This window comes from Ambystoma mexicanum, chromosome 4p, assembly GCF_040938575.1.
Source record: "Ambystoma mexicanum isolate Mex_15411 chromosome 4p, UKY_AmexF1_1, whole genome shotgun sequence".
NCBI lineage: Eukaryota > Metazoa > Chordata > Amphibia > Caudata > Ambystomatidae > Ambystoma > Ambystoma mexicanum.
In genome coordinates this window covers 412,532,196-412,554,324 of record NC_090927.1, presented here as the reverse complement: position 1 = coordinate 412,554,324, position 22,129 = coordinate 412,532,196, and the positions used below count along the sequence as shown (strand labels likewise).

At 45.5% G+C, this 22,129-nt stretch overlaps 1 protein-coding gene across 3 annotated transcripts in view; it reads right to left on the bottom strand.

Annotated features, from left to right (window-relative positions):
• Window positions 1–22,129, bottom strand: part of NBAS (NBAS subunit of NRZ tethering complex) — a 3,456,930-nt gene that overhangs the window by 1,873,935 nt on the left and 1,560,866 nt on the right. For all 3 annotated transcript variants that reach the window (XM_069605942.1, XM_069605943.1, XM_069605944.1), the window contains exons 34-35: window positions 12,859–13,016; window positions 2,571–2,672 (exon numbers count right to left, since the gene is read on the bottom strand). In XM_069605942.1, the coding sequence (XP_069462043.1) occupies window positions 2,571–2,672; window positions 12,859–13,016 (260 nt within the window). The remainder of the gene's footprint in view (window positions 1–2,570; window positions 2,673–12,858; window positions 13,017–22,129) is intronic.

Below are 22,129 nucleotides of genomic sequence, written 5' to 3'. Positions count from 1 at the left end.
CTGACCACAGACGCATCCCTCACAGGATGGGGGGCTCACCTATCCCATCAGACTGCTCACGGAGTCTGGACTCCGAGCGTAGCATCCAAGCACATAAACTTACTGGAGCTACTAGCTGTGTTCAAGGCACTGAAAGCCTTCCAGGCACACCTACAAGGGAAGACAGTGATGCTCCTCACGGACAGCACCACAGCCATGTACTACCTCAACAAGCAGGGGGGCACTCACTCTCCAGGACTGTGCAAGCTGTCCCAGAACATCTGGAAGTGGGCTCTCAAACACAACATGTTCCTACTGTCACAACATGTACCAGGGGAACTCAATCTGCCAGCAGACGAACTCAGCAGAGACTTCCCTCTGCCCTCAGAGTACAAATGGGGGTTACACGAAGACATCGTCTTCGACGTCTTCACACAATGGGGATTCCCAGAAATAGACCTGTTCGCAACTCTGGAGAACTCACAATGCCAAGATTACACCTCCAGGTACCCGCAGAACCAATCCAAGGAGAACGGTCTATCGATACCATGGTCAGGGAAATTTGTTTACGCTTTCCCCCCCCCCCCCCCCGACTCCCCTTCTCAACAAGATAGTGCACAAGATGCACCAGGAACAAGTTACCATGATGCTGGTGGCCGCTATGTGGGCTAGACAACCTTGGTTCGCTCACTTGATGGATGGAGATGTCCCTATCCCCTCCAGTGAAACTTCCCTGCCCGTACAACATGCTGTCACAGGACAAGGGCAGGACACTACATCCATGCCGTCAGACCATGAACTTAGCAGTCTGGTTCCTGAGATCATAGAATTTGGACATTTACAACTCCCGCAGAGATGCATGGAAATTGTCAGGGAGGCTAGAAAGCCTAACACTCGTCACTGTTATTCTAGCAAATGGAAAAGATTTGTCATCTGGTGTAGGGGAAGGAGAATCAACCCAGTTGACAGCTCTCCCACACAAATTGTTCTGTACCTGACTCACCGACTAGACTCATGCTTGGTGCTTAACTCTATAAAAGTCCATTTAGCTGCACTTTTCGCATACACCACTTCCCAACTTAGTGTCATGGTGGAAAGTCCCAGTTATTAAAGCCTTTATGGAAGGAGTGAAGAGGATACACTCTCCCATAGCTAACCCCGCTCTCGGATGGGACCTAACCATGCTCATGGGGTCTCCCTTTGAACCCATGCACAAAGCAACACTTAAAGAACTCACTCTTAAGACTGCTTTTCTAATAGCTATCACCTTCATTAGAAGAGTAAGTGAACTACAAGCGCTCTCTGTACTAGACCCCTTTGTTACAGTTCACAAAGATAAGGTGGTTCTACGCACACATCCTAGGTTTGCACCAAAATGTATCTCTAAATTCCATGTCAACGAGTAAATAGAACTACCAACGTTCTTTCAAAATCCTTCAAACTTTGGTGAGAAGAGCCTGCATACACTGGATGTTCGCAGAGCAGTGATGTTTTATATGGAAAGAACTAGACCATTGAGAAAGACTAATCAGTTCTTTGTCTCGGTGGCAGCAGGAATAGAACGAGATGCAGTTTCGAAATCCACTATTTCTAGATGGATTGTACAATGCATCACTCTCTGTTACTCTTTAAGCGAGAACTACCCTTCAAGCCAAGAGCACACTCCACTCGTGGCACAGGGGCTTCCATAGCTTTCATTGCAAATGTCCCTCTTGAGTCCATTTGCAAAGCGGCAACCTGGAGTTCTGTTCACACCTTTACAAAATACTACTGTCTAGATGCCCACTCTAGATCTGATTCCCAGGTGGGACAAGCAGTATTCAGACATCTTTTCTCTACTGTTCCTTCTCACAACCCACCTCCAACTCCGGGTACTGCTCGCTAGTCTATGCACAGCATGTGATTCTAATCAGATTAACAAACATCAGAAGCCAATGCATTACTTACCGTAAAATAATTTCTGATGGTTGTATCTGCTTAGATTCACATGCACCCACCCTTCCTCCCCGCTCGGATGGAAGGAACATAGACTTTCTTATCTCTCTTTTCTGTACTCACTCACGTCTAATAGGCTCTGTCAAGGCAGACAAAATACAAACAGAGGGACCTCGACGCGTGAGGGATTGTGGGTACACTGCACGTCACTATAGGGATAGTGTTACAGACATGCCTTGTCGACGTCCCCTTTTCGACTACGACAAACAAAATGCAATACTCCGCAGTGACCACTGGATGTCGGACTATGCACAGCATGTGAATCTAAGCAGATACAACCATCAGAAATGCTTTTACGGTAAGTAATACATTGTCATATCAACACACAATCAGTTATCTTCCTTCTCTTGGTCATGATGAAGACGGCAGATGCAGCCATACACTTTTTATCTGAAAACAGGGGATGAGCACTGTAGCATTGCAACACACTAATTGTTAATTACATTATTTACAGGTAGATAAATCTATCAACAATTGTGTTTTGGGTTCCAATGTATGTGTTACACACTGCAGCATAGTTCATGTTTTCTGGTTTCATTAGACTTCTCTTATTTCTGCGCGTGCCATATAAAAAATAGAGGAATGTTGCATCTTACCTGGTGCTGCTCCTTAGTGATCAACACTGAGGGTCCTGTGAGAAGTGCACTCTCCCCTCCTTCTGAAGGACGTATCTGATAGTTAACTGCTTGATAAAGAATCTAGACAGAGGGAATTTAAAAGCACATTATAATCTGTACTGTACCCAAAGAATGAACACATACCTATTTTCTCCCATAGGCTGATCTCTATGGCCAGTCCTGCCCATTACCTGTCTCTTCCCACCCAAAAGACATCCTCCTCGTATCTCTGAGCTAACTCAAACAGTAATATCAGACTTTGGGCTGTACAGGGTTTGTCAGTGCTATTTCTAAGCAGTCATCTGAGGATGACTGGCTGAATTGCAGCTGTAAATGTGTTCATGGTGCAATAAAAATGTCTTGACCAACTGTGCCTTCAGCCACTTGATTCATAAGCAATATATGTCTCTTCACATCTGTTCCTTGCACTGAAGTCCTTTTAAAACAATCATTGTCCAAGCCACATTTTGGTTGGTGTACAGGTATTTGATAGGAATCTTCCAGGCACTGCTATTATAGGCTTCAGTATTAACACCCTTCTCCAGCTGTTGTCCTCTTATGGGCAGTCTGAGGATGTCATCCCTTCTTCCCTAGGTGGAGACCCTTCCCATGGTGCCAGAGCAGTGCATCCACAGTACAATAGACCCCTGGCGGTGGTGCACTAAGGGAGGATCACATGGGGGGGGGGGGGGGCTCCCTTATGGGATTAGGAATGACTATCTTCAGAGAAGGCGGTATGCCCCTGCAGTAGTATCCCTTAACCCCTTTCCATAGTTCAATCCTCCATTCCCTTCCTTTGACCAAGCCAATATCTGTTATATGCAAGTTAGTCAATCTAATAAACTTGATTAGGTTCAAATCCTAGAAAATGTTAAGTCTGTTAGATCGGACTCTATAAGATGTACTGAGAAGATGGTCAGGAGTTCAAGGATCATTATCGAATAGCAGAATGAGCGTTCTAGTTTCCCAGTGAACATGATTTAAATATCAGACAGCTGAGATGGAAAAGGGAGACGATCCTCCATGGTGGGAACCGGCAAGCCGAGCCACAGCCAGCAGGACAAGAACTAGCTGGAGGGAAGCAGAGAACAGAGAAACACAAGCAAGGTCCCAGAAGCCAGGACTTCTTGCATCATTGGTGTCTGGAACCTCTTGGGCCTCCAGAGCTCTGGCAAAGTGCCCAGAAGAAGGGACGCAGCACAAGTACGAAGCTGACGTCCGGAAAGCAGATGCCAGCTGCAATGAAGCCCTGAATGTGACCAGAACCTCCAGAGAAGTAGTCGACACTCGGAAAACGCTGGTACCTTGCAGTGGCCAGCAACCAGGTATGCAAGTGGTGCAGGAGGTCCGGGGGAATAAAGGGGTGAAGGAGGAGGCCACAGAAAGGAGGTGTCGGGCCCTGGAAACCGATTGCAAGTCTGGGATCTGCCCAATCATTTGAAATCCAAAGACAAAAGCCAATCCAAACTTTGCAAGCCTGGGTTTCGCACCCATATGAGAATCTGAAATTAAACCATACCGAATATTGCAAGTCTGGGACCTGCACCAAAGAGAGATAGCATATGTTGGAACTGTCCCTTGGCAGGAGAGTAAACCAAGCAATGGTGAACCTTATGAGTCCGGGACTTGCACCCATAAAGGTACAGTCCACAAGAGGATGTAGGCTTGGTATGAGAGTATACCAAGTCGAAATGAATGTTGCAAGTCTGGGACCTGTACCCAAATAGGACGTTTCACAAAAGGATAACTGCTTGGCAGAAGAGTGAACCAAGCAATTATATTGTGAGTCTGGGACCTGCACCCGAAACAAGAGAAGAAAACACAGTGCAACCAATTCTATGCTTGGCAAAGGAAATATGCCAAGTTTACAGGATTAATAGGAGAAACAAGAGGACATTCTTGTGAACCGTCTATTGACATTCGTGGAAGCAAATACAAGCGTGAGAGGCCTTATAGAGAAATACTGTAAGAAGGATCCTAGGGGAAAGGGCCACAACCCTAACATTGGAGTCCTACCATTTTAGACATTTCTTTCTTTGTTTTTGTTGCCACTTATGATTACCTAAGAGATTGGGAAACGTTTATATGTTTATACTTACAAAGAATACTACAAAAGAGGAGTCTAAGTGGAAAGGAGACCAGAACCTGACCTTGGAGACCTACATTTGGGAATATGTCTTTATTGACCCCCGCTTTGATTGCCCCAGAGACTGGTAACATTTCTGTTGGTTGGAGTTACAGAGAACATTTTACCTTAGGGAGAAATGATCCCTGCACAGTTGGTTTATGTTATTAATGTTAGGGACAGAAGAAGGATTTTTGGGACATAAGGATGGACTTTATAATTTGGACATTCTGATAATTTCTTGCGTTTTCTTAGAGGGAGGGAATTCCCTCTTAGTTTTAGGGACGGTGATGCATTTTTCCAACCCTACTTCATATAATACAAGTTTCTTAGCACAAACACATCACCGAGCCTTACTTCTGACCCCTCACACCAACTATTACCATAATGGCATAGCCTGCCAAATGCTTATCCCCGATGCTTATACAAAGGTCAAATCCTTTGCCCTTATCAAAGCTGGTTATGTTGCGTTTCCTACATTAGAGCATTGGAATGTTGACAGTTCCATTGCAAAGAAGGGTTCAAAAGAGAGTAAAACAACTCAGAATTTGTTGAAGAAAATGCAGCAGGGCGTGCCTTTAACTAAAACTAGTGCTGCTAAAATGGGTCCAAACAGATGCATCTTACTAACAAGCAAGTTCTCTGCAGTTAAGCACTGACAGAAGGCCAGCTGCAGCTTTCCTCCCGACATTCCACTTGAAAGATCAGTGTTGTCCTCTTCCAATTTGAGAAGACTCATTTAAAAAGTTGAAACAACTCTTCCAACTGTCGTTACTCCGATGATGCCGAAAGATCCACCCCACCCAGTGAAAAGAGAGGCTTGTCATGGCCATTTTATAACTGTAGTGTTGCCCAAAGAAAATGGGCTATACAGGTGTTTTCAGCCCTCCTCCTCTTTATGGGCTCCTAGATTCACTACAGACTGTGTGTTAGGGAGAATTCTCTGTGTAGGCTAATTTCCCAAACCTAGTGAGTCCCCCAGCAGCTTTGCTGGATTTTTGGGGTTTATTTTTTTTTTCTCCTGCTAAGAGTGAGACTCTTTTTCTCTCACCCTTAGACATGATTTGAGATATCCTTTGACTTTGTAATGTGTTTTATGGGCTATGGGGTCTTTCACTCCATAGGGTTTCATGTGTTTTTGGTAAGTGTGTTATACAGCACCCTCAGTGCAGTAACACAGGGGTGTCATAGTGACCCCCAAATATAGACTCCATACCCTGGGACTGACTACTGTCTCCCAGAGCATGTAAAGGCACTATTGACTTTACTAGTCTTAAATTGTGAACAGAACCAGTACAAACCATCATATTGTGGAAGTACTGGTAGGGGTAATTAGATTGCCCCTGGTTCCGTTTTTCGAGGGGGCACTGTGCAGTCCCCCCTCGTTGAGTTTCTGGCTGGTGGCAGTGGTTACAACGAGAAATATTCCATCGGAATATTTCTTATGGGATTTTCCCATTCATTTTAAACGCACCACTTTTTTGGTGCAATGTTAAAGATACCGCCGGGTTATTTATTTAATATTTATTCCCCGTTTGTGTCTTTTTGCCAGGACTCGGTTTTAAAATGGCGTTTGTGTTCGCCTCTGTAACTCCAACCCAAGTCGAGCCCTTTGTTCCACTTTTGGCGGGCTTCTGCACAGAAGCCACCAAAAGTAGTGCCACTCTGCGTCTACAGGATGTGTGGGAGGGGGGTTTAGGCACCCTGGACTGAGTTGCCTCGGCAACTCAAGTCGCACACTCTTGAGTGATTGGCCCAGTGGTAAGCCGCCCGGCTCACCGCTTAGCATGTTTGAGTGACAGCTAGGACTGATGAATGGGGGTTTTCTGCATAAAAGCAGGGCTTTGGGGACTGGAACTTGAGAAGTCACCACAGGACCAAAGAATCCGAAGAGGGAGAAGCTGAGCTGACCTGCAACGACAACACCACCGGTGGAGCCCTGCTGAACCGCCTCACCACTTCCCGACGACAGAGAAGATCTTCATCCCGGAGAGTCTACTTCCTTTGTACTGGTGGGGATAACCAGTTCGCCATCTTTTCGCCTTCCTGGATCGTCTCGTGGTCGAATCGCCCGTACCAAGCACCCCGGCGGCCGGATAGCCACGCTTCACCACTTCACTACCGCGAATAAAAGGGTAGTACCTTTTAACCGGGAAACTCCACGGCCGATTTCTTCCCTGGCAGTGCAACGACCTCCAGCTTTCCTCCACTTCGAGATCTTCTCTTCCCCTGGACGAAGCACAGACTTGCACCCGCTGCCAGGAACAACTGCCCCCGCTGGAGCTTTCTCACCATTTCAGGTACTGTGTCCCGCCTGGTCTCCTTTGCAACAGACTGTTCAAGGTGTCCCGTAAATCCTTGACTCTCTATCCTGGGGTGACCTGGGACCTGTTAACTAGCTTTCTCTGAACTGATCCAACTCTTTTTGAACTATCTGCAAAGACTTTTAAAGTATAATTCAACTGTGTGATCTTGGACACATTCCGCCTTGCTCTCTCCAAGAGTGGGCCTGGCCTATGAACTTTCTTGCTCTACAGTAGACTCTGCCTTTCCCGACTTGCTGTGGTTCTTTTAAAAGTGTTGGTATTGTGTGCTTTCCTAATTCTGCCTTTTCCCCTCCCTTTTTAACTAAATTATTGGAGTGGCATCTTAGGTTAAGCGCTCACCTCTGTCTGCAAATAAGTGGTGTTTTAACTAAGACTTGTTCAATAAGTAATCAGGGATGTATATATATTGATAGTGACTGTGTTTGAACTTGCTTGCTATATTAGTGTTAGTGTATTTTACAAGTGTGTTTTTAAATAAATAATTATATACTTTTATACCAAAGCTCTGGTCAGTGTTTGCTTGTGCTACTGTATTTTTGTACCTATTTTGTATACTCTATATACTGTAACTCTTCTTGAGAGGGGTCTGACTGCTCAGCGACAGCTACCAGGTAAATCTGGGTGGTGCAGACTGCTACCAATTGGGTTTACTGCCAACACCTGTAGTCCTAAGCCTTTTGCAGTGGTCCCTAAGGGAACTGCACAGGTTTCTGCCTAACACTGTGATACAGATGAAGGACACTAACATTGCTAAAGTCTTGCGGTTGGGAGGTGCTGTAATGCACCATTATGTTCAATTCAAAAAAAGAAAAAAGTGCTACTGCTGTACTCAGCACTGATTTTAGAATATTGGATGTGGTCCAACCAATCTGGGGTCAGACTACATAAACTTTGCATGGGCGCAAGTGCAAAATTGCCCAGTATTAGCACTAGGGCAAAGATTGCCCTGGTGCAAAAATGCATTGAAAATGCATTTTCTATGCACTTGGGCAATAATGCCATAGTGCTTATACCATGCAACATTTCACTTGTCACAGTGCAAAGTTTTCTGTTAGGGCCCCAATGTTTTTTGCACTATGAAATGAAATGATATTTTATTGATATCGCGCTCGTACACAAGTGTTTCAGAGCGAGACCAGGCAAAGGGAGGGGGAACACGGGAGAACAAAAACAATGATCTTACTAGGCCCAGTGACATTGAGAATGTGCAAGTGCATGGAGGGGGGAAAAGGGGTAAAGTGCATGGAAGGGAAAATAGGAAAGTGCGGAACAGAATAAATAAATAAATAAAAATAACTAAAGGTGGTGGTGCAGCCAGCAAGTGCTAGGTTAAGCAGATAGGGTGTATCTGGTAAGTGCAGAAGAGAAGTGGGTGGGGGACTGTATGGGTACAGATACAGACCCCAGTGCAGGAGTTGGCCAGGAGGCAGTGCAGGAGCGTGGCAGGGTGAGCAGGTACCTGTGCCCGAAGGACAGGGGGTGGCCAGGTGAACGGTGCAGAGAGAGAAAACAGATCAGCAGGGGAGAAGAGTGGAATAGGCAGAAGCGAAGAGGGAGGTCTTGAGGTGCTTCTGGAACCAGAGGTGGTTCTCCTCAAGTTTCAAGGTGGCAGGGAGGCTGTTCCAAAGGGAGGCCTCAGCCGAAGACAGAGATCTACCCCCCGCGCAGTTCTTTGAAAAACAAATGACCCTGAGGGAGTTAGAAGAGCGAAGGGCTCGAGTGGGGAGGTCTTGCCCTAGTACTAATACAGTGAAATGTTGCCCCCTATTTGGCCCGCCAAACCAAAGGTTTGCCTGCTCTGGCAGTGACACTCTCGCCCCTGTCCCACCCAGGTTTCTATTTGTACTGCCCCTCTCGCTACAGTCATCCCCTGGCTCCCTGCACCTTGGCCTGCTATCCTGTTTTCATTTCTCCAATGAGATTTTGCTATTGCCATGGTGCAACGTTCCACAGCCGGAGCCCATGCCTTCCTGCGGCATGCATGTGTTTCCCTAACAATGTGATGCACTGGCAAAGCTGCATCTCCATTTCCCCTTTTTGAGGCACCCAGTGGCTGCCACTCATTAACCTCATTCCGCCTAAACAGCCTTGGCTTCACTCGGGACTTTTAAGTCTGGCAGCCTTGCACTTAATGGCTTGCATTGCTCCACCCCAGGGCCCTAATGTTCAACTATTAACCTAGAATGCTCTGAGGCAGCTAACGGGCAAGGTGAGCACTAGACAAACAACCCAAACAAATAAGAAGCTCTAAGTATTTTCTTTTCTGTACTTCTAACCTACACACAAATTTAAAAAAAACTTCAGGTGCACGCACTCAATCTACATCCTCCAGGTAACCGATAAAGTGCCTTTGTATGCACCCTAGCTGTACCTCTTGGTGTCTAGAAACATGACAGATGTTGCAGTGTTGCAATTGTCCTTGCGGCTTGTACACTGAAGAAACATTTTCCCCATTTACAACTTCTCAAACTGAGAACATGCCTTCTTCCACAGTTATTTAACAACAATGAATGTGAACATGGAAAATGGTACATTAAACATAGCATGCTGCAAATTATTACCTAAGAGGAACTAAAAGCATTTTGGAACAATGTATTGTGAGAAACCTGAGGGTATCCTCACACCTACTCCCCTTGGGATCCTCTTCTCAGGTGAACAGGGAAAGGCCATCGCTTTTGGATCCTGACCATGGGGGTGGAGAAGCGAGGGGGGATAACGTGGGTGGGGTGGAGGTTCCATGGGGACTGGGGAAACGATATCCACAGGAGACACATGTTATCCCCCTTTGCCTATTGAAGACCAGCCTAATCCTCATGTGCCGTTTATGGGCTATTGTAACACCTTTCCCCACAATTTCCATCATTTAACACACTCTGGTACTGAGATGAGGAAGAGGTCTGCATAGTATTGTAAAGATCAGGCATGCCCCTTTAATTATGGTCAGGCAATTGGACTAAGTGACCACCACCTGTGGCCATGTAGAAAGCCCAACGGATATACAAATGTGGGTTTTATAGGTCGCAGAGGTCGCACAGCAGGCTGGAACATGGAGCTGGCTGGAGCTGGAAGCTGGCGAGCCGGAAAGACAGGAGCAGGACTCGCAAGTGTGTAAAGCCCTGTGAAGCCAGGACCAATTACTCTGGGGCTGAAGCAGGCTTAGAGAAGATTGTGACATCCTTTGCCCCCTCTGTGTTGGGCACAAGCGGGAGCTGGGGGGCGCCGAAGAAATCCAGTCGTCACGGTCCTGAGTGAGAACAAGCATCACTCTCCCCAAACTCCACGAGTAAGGAGCAGAGGCCGTGGAAGCGGGAAAGGCATAGCATGAAAGGGAACAGAGCTGAAGGGAGCTGCAGTCCGACGCCGGTGACTACAGACGGGATACACTCATACCAGAGAGCTCCAAGAACCGGCAACAATCCATTCTTGAATGTTAAACATTGTGGAAACCGTCATAAGTACTTTTGAATGCTGAAGCAAGTGCTTAGTGTCGGGAGGATAGCTCAGGGGCAACATGCTCGCCTTATAAGCATGACGACACGGATCACCACAGGTTCGATCCCCAGGTCAGCGCTTAGAAACCTCTGGGTATTAAGCGCGTTATAAATAACCTATCATATAATATTATATCATATTAGAAGCCAGAAAGGAAGAGAAAATAGTTTCGAGGGTGAAAAGTTGCTCTTGTTTCATTCAAAACATTCTGATTATTTGCTTAATCTCTTTGCGGCATTCAGAAATGCTTATTCAATCATGCTTTCATGTTACTTTAATTCTGTACGGTATGCAATAATGCTTTGAGTTCCTGTATGAAATTCAGTAAAGACACTTAAACTAACCAGAGAATAGCTCCCCTAACACAAAATGAGCCCAACCCTAAGATGGTTCGGGTCTTTGTGTCCTAAGGTCATCAGTTACAAAGTTATGATTCACAGCTATGTTGATTACAAGATTTGAACGATGCCAGTGGTGATGATGAAAAAGTCAAAAATGTAAGTAAAGCTCAGGTAATGAAACTAACTCAATCCCAGTCACTAGGATAGGCTGAGGAATGGATCCTTCACCAGGCCTCCACTGACCAAAATCAGGAAAGAGAAATTTAGGGGCAGGACTTTACCCCATGTAACCCTGTGGAGAACAGATGGGAAAGGAACCGGTATGTTTAACTTACCCCAGACTCCGATTTCTCCAGAGACAACAGCTGAGGTTCTGGAATCAGTTGGGAACAAAGTTTTCTGTGCATGGTCCAGTAGAGAAAGGCCCAGGAGTCACGGGTGAAGGGGTCACTTACGGACATGAGATTTATTTCTCGCCAGTCGCAGTGCTGGGGAATCCGTTCCAGACACCTTCCAGCTGAACACCCAAAAACACAAAAGTAGAAGACATCTGCAGAGCAGACAACCTCAGGATACCTCTAGGAAGCCAAGAAGATGATTTGCAATGAACAAAAAAGCAGGTCATGCATGTCTTCCGTTGATGCAAGAAGCCTGAACATGCAGGACCAGGCATCTTGTTGTACAAGTTAAAGATCCTCCAAGTTCCAAGGATGCACTCAAAATGGAGACTGCACTAGCAAGGTAGCCCAGTAGCCAAGGAGAGAGCTGGTCAGTCGACTGGTTGGTTTAGGGATGCTTCTGAAGGCTCAGAAGGCACAGATCCCCAGTTTGAGACTGGTTGTATCCACTGGTAGAGGGATTAAATTACCAACTAGGGTCTTCTTGCGATTAGGCAAAGGGGCAAGGCTTCACAGGCACACACTGGAGTTGTTGCTGGTTAGCTGCAGGGGTTGTCCTGGGCCGTCAACATGCTGCTCTTCTTCATAGAGGGCTTGCCTCCAACAGTGTTCTGAAGAATGGCTGCAGAAGCCGTCCTTTTAATCAAGATCTGGACTGTAAACTCGCCTAGCTCCACCAATGGCAAGGATCTGCACCATTCAAACTGGCAGTTGCTATCCAATCAAGGATAGCCATGTGGCCCAACATCTGCCCAGCAACAGACATTCAGGCACTGGCATATGTACTGGAAACATGCAGTCCCAAACCTCACATCGTGGCTTCCACACAAAACCGCCTCTTTGCCCACAAAAGCAGAGGCTTTCCCTGAGAAACGGCATTCCATATATGGAATTTCCTGACAGGACAGGAAGAACCAAAGAACAATATGGGGTGCTAAGGACAAGCAGAAACATTGTGGCACAGACAGTTTAGGATGTTAGCCACCTTCAGTAGCCCTTTGCAGTAAATGCAAAAGTACACACTTAACAAATATAAAACACAGTGGAAATCTATATGGTGCCACCAGCGTATCCTAGGCTCATTGTAAAAGTAATCAAATGCCAGTATAGAAAAGGTTATAAGGTCACAGGGTATCCTAATCGCGCTTCACTTCAGGGTGATGCGTGCAATTGTAAAAATGCAAGAAAATTCACTAAAATAGACAGTCTCTCAGTACCGATGGTCTTTTGGACCAATCAGTTTCCCAAAAGGATTATGCAAAAAGACAAGGGAAGTAAAGCAGAAGGGTTTACTTACCTCCAGAAAGTCAGGCCAGGTGTCCAAACATAACAATAAGAAAGGCTAGCACATAGTTTAAGGGAGGGAAACAGCAAAAAGAACATCTTTCCTAACAAGCACTGAAAAAGAGAGGCAGCCAGGTTCAGAATCTCAATGGTTGACCTCAGAACCTTCTTGTTGCGTCTTTCCAGCTGCTGTTGCTACAATTTCCGTGCATTTGCTGCATTCACACATACAGTTTCATCATTAAATATTGAGCAGGTGTCGAGTAGCAACTCAAATATATAAGCAATCAATTAACTCACCTGAGTTTGCAGAGAACTGCTTGCTGCCAACAAGGACTGTATTGCACCAGGAGGGCAGTGGGTGAGAGCGAAGGCCATAAGTTCGTGCCGGGTTCCCAAGTCCTGATAGCCTTCTGACTGGCCCAACTGGCTACACACATCCCAGCTGCTACTATAACCTGAGAGCAAAGAATAAAAAAAGATAAAGCACTGATTAGCAACAAAGGTTTACACACTAGTATTTGAAAATCCCAAATGGCAAATAGGACAATCAACATTTTAATCAAGATTTTTACGAGTTCATCCCCAATAATATTTCTTTGATCCAAGATATACGAAGGACCCCACATTAGAGTGTATCAACGGGCTAAAACCTAGCTCTATTACTATTTACAGTAGCACAAAAATACCATAAAAAACCTGGGGAAAGGAAAAGTGGCAGTGTATTTTCCTAAAGAGGTTAAGCCCTGCTAAATTTGTCAGCACCAGCAGAGATAATCTAAAGTACGGCAAAGCTGGAAAATGAAATAGAGAACAGAAGGTCCTAGTATTCCCAAGGTGGGCCTCTTTTGTACAGTCTTTAGTACTACAGTCAACATGATAAATCTGCTAGCCATGGCCTACTATTTTTTTTTTTATTAAAAATGTTTGTTTAAATTTAAACTTTTCATTTTATCTTATCACAATTGTTATGTTTTAAAACTTCATTTTAGTCAATTCACGTTTTCAATTCTTTCAATGATCTTCTTCCAAAAATGAAAGATTATGTAAGTCATTCGTTTCTCAGCCCCTGACAATATCCAGGCCCATCTTTGATCAGCACTCAACGTCTTTTGTATTGACTCAAAATAAGATCTGCATATAGTTCTTTCTTTACTGAGGGCGGGGCATATCATCATAAGGTGATACAGACTTTCTGTCTCGTCCTGATTTTTGCATATCCGACAAGAAATTTCTTTATTCACTAGCTGTTTAGTTCTTACAAGTCTTTCTCTAGTGGGTAGTAAATTGAGCCGGGATTTCAAAAAAAACAATCTTATTTCTTTGTCCGGAAATATCACCAGGTACGGTGGGAGGACGTTGATCGCTCTAATTTCTGCTTTACTTGCTATATTTTCTTTGTATCGAATTATACATTCATTAGTGCTTATCCAATCTTGGTACATTAATCGTTTCTTGGCAAGTTGAGGCCTCATTTGTAGCATTTCTTCTGTTATATCTTCATTTCCTAATGCTCTTAATATTTGTTGTTTCCATTTAGACAGGGCCCTAGCGTTTATCGCATCGTGCTTTGCTGTGAAAATTGCTAACGCCGGGATTGTTTGTTCCGAAGTTTTTTTCCGATACAGATAACATTTTTTCCAAAGTACCACCGATGCCAGTGATTGCACTGCAATTTCTGCTCGGATGCGGGTTATCGGGAACGATTTGGGCAACCTCATTATTTTCCGCCAAAACGTTGCTTCCAAAATTGGCCATATCTTTTCCGACAGGTTAATCAGTGTTTCACTTCCATATGTCAGGATAGGGATAACTTTACTCCTATAGAATGCAATGATCAGTTGGTACGAAAATTTGCCATATTTTTCGTGGAGTATATATCCTTGTCTCGCCAGGGCCATTACTTTTTTTTTTTTTTATTATCTGTATCTCCCATTCTTTTTCTTCCATCGTTTGACTAATCAATATGCCCAGATATTTATATGATGTTACAATGTCAATAATGGAGGAGTTAATGTATATCATTGGTTTTTTTCATTTGGTTTCGATTTCATAATAGACATGATTTTGGTTTTTGCTATATTTATTTTCAACTCATTTCTTTCCATATAGTCTACCAGCATTGGGAGACTCTCTTGTAGACCTTTCTGTGTTTTATCCAATAATATGATGTCATCCGCGTACATCATTATCGGTATCTTTATTGAGTTAATTTTCGGTGGAAATATTCTGTCCGAGGTCATTTCACATGGGAGATCTGATGTGAAAAAATTGAAAAGTGTGGCTGCCAATGGACACCCCTGTTTCAAACCATTCCAGGTTTCGATGTACGTGGTCATCTGCCCCTCCTCAGTTAGCCTTACTCGTATTTTTGTTGAAGAATAGAGCAGTTTTATTGGTTGTATTATGTGCAGGGGGCAGTTCCACTTTACCAGTTTGTTCCATAGCAATTGGCGATTCACGCAATCAAACGCAAGATGTAAGTCTACTAATGCTATCCAAACCTGTTGCTTGGAACACATTGCTTCATGTTTTAAGAGATTCAGCAGAAATAGGTTGATGTTAGTACCAACTGCGCAAACAAAGCCCGTTTGTCGAGTAGCAATACGTTTGTTTTCCACGGCCCAAGCTGTTAGTGACCTTAGTAGAATAGTAGCAAAAATTTTGCCCAACGGGTCTAATAATGCAATGGGCCTATAATTTGTTGGGTTCTCTTTATCTCCTTGTTTGAAGATAGGGATCAGAACCGCTAATTTCCAAGTTGCAGGAATTTGGTGTAATTGGTTAATCAATTTAATGATTTGTAATAACATGTCCGCCCATATCTCTGGATCAGCTTTGATTGTAGCGTTTGTCAGGCCATCCGGGCCGGGAGCTCTTGATTTATTCAATTTCGTGATTATATGTAGGATTTGTTGTCTTGTAGTGGTAATTGCCCATTTATTCATTTTCTGTTGGATTTCGGCTTCAGGGGTGTCCTTCTTATATACAGCGGAAAGATGCTCTATCCAACATGCTTTAGTCACATTTTGTATCCTTCGATGTTGGACACCTTGTGTGGGATTTAACAGACTCCATAAATCACGCGTATTGCGATTATTCAGGCATGCTAGCATTTGCTCTGAATCTTGTTGTAACATTTGACTTTTGTGGGATTTTAGCCAATGCTGGTATTTTTGTTTGGCATTATTAATTGTAGAATATGATTCTTTAGCTCTTTGCTTTCTTAGTTCTCTACATGATTTTCGTAGTTCTCTTTTTTCATTGCAATCATAGGATCGTATGTATGGGTATGAGGCAAATGTTTTTTCCGCTCTTTTTGGGGTCGATAATATGGCTCAAATAGCCATTCGTAATTTTTTTTCTCATCGTCTTCCCTGTTTCCCTAAATTTCTGGTTTATTCCCACGTCAGTGGTTTTCAATCTCAGTCTTGTAGTTTTCGCATTCAGTTCCATCTCAGGCAGAATAAGTAGCTCTTTATCTAGGTTTTGCCTTTGCCATGTCATTGATATCATGCGGTGATCACTGTTGTTGTTCTTTGTGATCTCGGTTTTTGTCACTGCATTCTCAATGTTCTCAAAGGTGTATATGTAGTCTAGAGCTGCTTCCGATGTACCTTGTGACCACGTTGGAATAAGTTGTAGGTCCGCATTCTGATAGCTACCCATCAGGTTCAGATTTCTTGTTTTCATTTCTTTCATCCACGCGTTAGCTCTCGAGGACAAAGCGTTCTTTTCTTTATAATTTTCAATTTTATCAAAAATATGTATGTTTAAGTCTCCACATATTATTATGTCGATTGATGGAAACTTTGTGACTGTTAAGAATGCATCAAGATATGCCGTTTCGTCAGTCGCTATGGGGTTCCAGTACATGTTAAATATGACCATCCAGCGTGACTGGTTGCAGGCGGATTTGTTTTGTTGTCGTACCACCACATATTGGATCCATGGGTTCAGATTTGTTGCTTCCACCCGAGTCCAATAGGAGTTAATTTTTATCATCGTTATCTGCCCTGACGACGGTCTTCCCTTTTGTTGTATGATGGCTGGATTAGTAAAAATATTGTAGTCTTCGCACGTGGGAGGGTGCGACAACCATGTCTCTTGAAGACAGATTATGTGCACTTGTTGTAGTTTAGGATGGGTTTGATGGAATAAATGATCATGACCTCTGGTATTCCATGAGGTCAGTAGGGTCTGTACTCTCTGTTTCTCCACTCGTTGTTATGAGGACACACATAAGCTACTTTCATTTTCTTTTGATTGAAATGTATATTCTCTTCTGATATATCTAGAAGTAGAAAATCGTTGATTTGTTTGGTTTTCGTCTTCCCCGCTATCTGACATGTCTGTTGATGATGCGTCGTTGATTGTTGTTGACGCAAGGTACGTATCTGATTTTTCATATTTTCGGCTAAATGGCCTCAGATCATTATTATTGTACTTCGCGGCATCAGACCTTGGTCTTTTGTTCGTCTCATTCGTCTTGATACATTTGAAGCCAATATGGCATACTATACAAAACAAATGCTGCACAATCACTTGTCTGGTACAAAACTGTTCATATCTGTACTAGGGTAAATAAATAGCTGAAGCTCGAAGCTTCAGCTGACAATTTTGTAATAATGGAGATGGGAGTTGCACCGTTACTGGCTATAGCCCCTCCTGTTCCCAATCACGAACAAAAGTATAAGCTAAGAAAAGGTTCAGTAAACTGTTCTTAAAACACAATTGGCAGCTGCCATTAAGAGTAGAATCGGTTGTGCAACACAAGAAGGGTGCAAAGTAGTTTGCACTCACATAAGTAGGAGGGTTGCAGCATACCCAGAGAGAATTACACAAGTAGTATAGACATGAGTAGGTAGGCCGAGTGTGCAGGTTGCAGCATACACGAGCAGGGAACTATGAACGTCGGAATGCATACAAGACACAAAGAAAGAGAATGAAGATTACCCAGGCTAGCTGCGCAGGGAGTATTAATTCTATTAAAGACTAAGGAGGCGAGCATTATGCTTCATCTTCATTTATTTCTACTCTTCAGCAGTTCAACAAAACATATATAAAACCATGAAAAGTGTAGAGCAAAACTTTTCTCTTTTCAAAACTACAATATCCATGAGTCTCTGAAGTCCATGCCCTTTCCACCAGTCACAACCCACTTCTGTGCTTGGGCTCCTCCTCTGCTTTTACTCGCTCTGACAGTCACTCATGTTCTTTAACTGATCCTCGCCAACAGTGCGGAGGGTCTTCTGAACTTTAAACTCAACTGCCGGTGCTCTCCCGGACGCTTGATACCCTCAGCTACGACACTGCTTTCAGCTATTCTTCTGATCTTCCCCTATGAAAACATAATAAGAGATCTTAGGGTGGTGTGTATGTAATGTCCTCACTCATATAATGCATCAACATTTATATACATTACAGTACTCGGGTGGGAATTTAATGCTCGCCTCCTTAGTCTTTAATAGAATTAATACTCCCTGCGCAGCTAGCAGGGGTAATCTTCATTCTATGACAAGACTGGAGGCGAGCATTATGCTTGTTCAAAGCTTCCCCAGCACCGCACCAGCCAAACCCTCTGCTGGCTTAAAGTAAAGTATGATCGCTTGACCAGTCTGCTGCTAGCATTATTTCACTCAAAGGCACTCCCGCTCTTGCAGCTGACGATGCCATTGCTCCTCTCACTGAATGAGCTCCATACGTGTCCACATTCACACCTGCTGCCTGCATGACCTCTTTGACCCATCTAGCTATGGTAGCTGATGCCACTGCGTGATAAGGCTTACTGCGCGCTATTAATAACTGAGTAGTATTTACTGCTCTATTCTCTGCTGTTCTATTCTTGTATTCTTTAATACACCGTGGAACGCACCATTTTGAATTGTTCGGAAAATACGGATAATGCACTGTGGCGGTGCCTGTCTTGGTCCTCCTGGCTATGGAAAATGTGACTCCCTCCAGACCGAAGGACCGTCTGTTAATTTCTAGCGCTCTAACGTCTGACACTCATTTGCATGAAATCAGACATAATAACATAGCTAGTTTACCTGATAGCTGTTTAAGAGAAAGGTATTTACCTGATGGTCAATCTGCTAATAATCGCAATACCGTCGCTACGTCCCATGTTGTACTATATTTGGGCCCTGGCGGCACTCTGAATCTCGCTCCTCTAATGAGCCTCACTACCGCGGGATGCTCCCCTGCCGGTACTCCTTCTATTGGCATATGCCCTGCTGATATAGCTGATCTGTATACTCCTATTGTCCGGAAAGCTTTCCCATTCTGCAATAAGTGCGCCAGGAAATTCAGTATTTCCACTACAGGTGCTGGAACGGGATGAACACTTCTGTTCTTGCACCAGCTTGTCCATTTTGCCCAAGCTGCGTCGTAGCTCCTCCTAGTGGATGGAGCCCAGGACTCAGCGATAAGCTGAGCAGCCTGCGCCGAAATTCCTGGCAGTGCCCAGCGTCTCCTGATATCCTGCACGCGACTAGCGGGAGTGTCCCTCTCACTCTCAGAGGATGACACGACCCAACTGGGTCCGTGAGCAGTCGCTCTCCTTCAGGGAGGACTCTGGGAACGTCCGCTATTAGCTCCATTAGTGTTGGAAACCACACTTGTGACTTCCACAAAGGTGCTACTAATACCAGTTCCGCTTTCTCCCTCCAACACTTCGGTAGCGCTCTGCTCTACATCGCGAAGGGAGGGAAAGCATAATGCGGGCCTCCTGCCCAATCCTGCAGAAAAGCATCCGTTCCTTGCGCTCCCGGGTCTTGCCTCCAGCTGAAATAGAGGCTCGTCTGTGTGTTGAGCCGAGAGGCGAAGAGGTCCATATGTAATGGCCCCATCTCCTGTCCAGCTTATGAAACACTGCTGGATCCAGCTTCCAATCGCTGGAGTCTGTCAGGTAACGAGAGTTCCAGTCCGCTACCACATTCAGCGAGCCTGGTAGGTATTCTGCAGTCACTGACGTTTCTGTCCGTAGGCAAAAGTGCCAGAAGTCCTTCGCTAGCTCTGCTAGCATCTTGGACCTTGTACCTTACTGGCGATATGGTGTCCATCTTCAGCAGTACACAAGATTTCACCCTTCCTCTTGTGAAGGCCTTGATCGCGAATGATCCTGCCAGGAGCTCCAGACAGTTTATGTGAAGACGGAGCTCCTCTTCGCTCCACTTGCCTCCGGTCTGTAGGGTCCCACATCTGGCTCCCCAGCCCTTCCGGCTGGCATCCGATTCCATTATCAGATCCGGCTTGTCTCCGAATATGGCTCGCCCATTCCAAGCTTCCATATTCTTTAACCACCACTCTAGTTCTGTAATGGAGTCCTGTTCTAGAGGCACCTGCTGGTGATACTTCAGACCCTGTTGTAGATGTTTTATCTTCAACCTCTGGAAAGCCCGGTAGTGCAGGGGCCCTGGGAATATGGCCTGAATAGATGCTGCTAACAGCCCAACTATCCTTGCCAATGTCCTGAGGGATATCCGTTGTTTCTCTAAACATAACATGATCTCCCTCTTTATATCTTTGAGCTTTCGAGCTGGCAGCTCCAGAGTCGCTTTCTTTGTGTCTAGTACGAACCCCAGAGAGTCTAAACTCTGTGCTGGTATGGTATCTGACTTCTCTGTGTTCACCAGAAATCCTAGTGAGACTAGAAGTTCTTGTACCCATCTCGTTTGGTATACTAACACCTCTCGATCTTCTGCCAGGAGTAAGAGGTCGTCCAGATAGATGATCAGTCTGACGCCCTTCTCCCTGATTGCCACCGCTACTGGCTTCATCAGCTTTGTGAATGCCCAGGGTGCTGAAGCAAGCCCGAATGGCATTGTCTTGAATTGCCAGAATTGTCCTTGCCAGCGGAAAGCTAGGTATGGTCTGTACTCTCTGAGGACCGGGACTGTGAGGTAGGCGTCCTTCAGATCTAAACGCGTTAGCCAGTCTCCTCCTCTTGGAGAGTCCTTGAGCTGATGTATGCCCGCCATTTTGAAGTGGCGGTATACTATCCATCCTTTCAGCTCTTTGAGATTTGTGACTGGACGCGCCTTTTCCTTCCTGTGCACTAGGAACATATTACTCACAAATTTGGGGGCCGTCTCGCATCTCTCTATCGCCTGTTTGCGGACAAGCTGCGCTATCTCGCTGTCTAAGCATGCTTGTTCCGCTTGTGCTAGCCTCTGACTCTGTGCTCTCTATGAAATCTAGCTGCAGCCCTCTGACGGTCTGCAATATCCAGGAATCGCTTGAAAGCTCGCACCAACTCTCTAAAAACATGCGCGTCCTCCCACCTACAGGAGGATACTGAATCGCTCTCACCTGGCGTAAATCCTTGACCTCGTCCTGATCCCCTGGATCTGCAGCCTCTCGGGAATCTCCCTCTGGACAGAAAGAATGTATCCTGGCTCTCGTTTTCCCAGTATTGCGCTCTGGGGTTCTGAGGTCTTCTGCCTCCTTGACTGCGACCAGCTGCACGACCTCTGAAGCGGCCGGTCCCTCCAAAAACTCTACTTGGGAATATTTTCCGAATCGATGCCTGAGCCTTCTCGATGGAAGCATATGTCCCGACAAACCGGCCCATCTCCTTCCCAAAGGTCTCTCCGAACATCTATCTTGAGCAAAAGGCCGTTCCTCCTCTCCGAAGCGATGGCGCAATTGGCGTTCCCAAGAAGACATACTGCTCTCTGGGCCCAACCCGCGAGAGCTTCGGGGTCCACTTCTTCTCCTGTGTCCCTTGCTCTCTCTGCGAGGTCTATGATTTTCGCGAGAGGGCCTGCCAAATCTGAAACCTCTTCCTGGCAACTATTCCAGGACCTATCGATACCCTTACGGATACCCTTACGGGGGTCTTTATTGGTTTTTGACACGAAGGGCAGCATCTTCGGATCGAGCTCTGGGGCTTCCGCTACTTTCCCCGGGAGATCTGGACGCGGGCATTCTGCTCGCAGTCGTTGTCTCACCTCCTTGTCCGAAGGCTTGCATAGTATTGCTGCCATATACTGTGCCACTCGGGGGGGGGGGTGGCTGCCATTCGGTGGACCTCGGGTTCCGTATGCTCTCCGGGTCAAACATATCATCCTGAGGTTCCAGAAGGTGTTTCTCCTTCCGTGCTCTCTTACCCCCACTGGGTTTCGCCCAGTCTTCTTCCTCGACCTCCTCGTCTTCCTGCGAGGTCTGATCGTCAGCCTGCTCATCTTCCCAGCCGGGGTCATCTCCTGTATTTTCATCCCCTGGAGAGGGGGTCATGAGGTTCGGCACAGCCTGCCGTTGCAGATAAGCTTCCTTCAGCTTAGCAAACGCGTCAGGCACCTCTGGGGCCTTATTCGCTGCCCCTTCCAAAGCGCCCTGGGGGTCGTCCGAGGCTTTCCTCTTGAGGGCTGTTTTACTCCCCTTGAGTTCCCCTTTTAAGGGGTCTGTGGGCGTGCGCTTCCAGTCCTTGGTGCTGCTACTAGGCTGCGAAAGCATAGCCTCCAGTGTCTCCAGCCTCTCATGTAGGGGCCTGACGCCCTCTGCCAATGCATCAACCAGCGAGCTCCCCAGCACTTGCTTAAAGCTGGCAGCGAGGTCCTGCGACTGC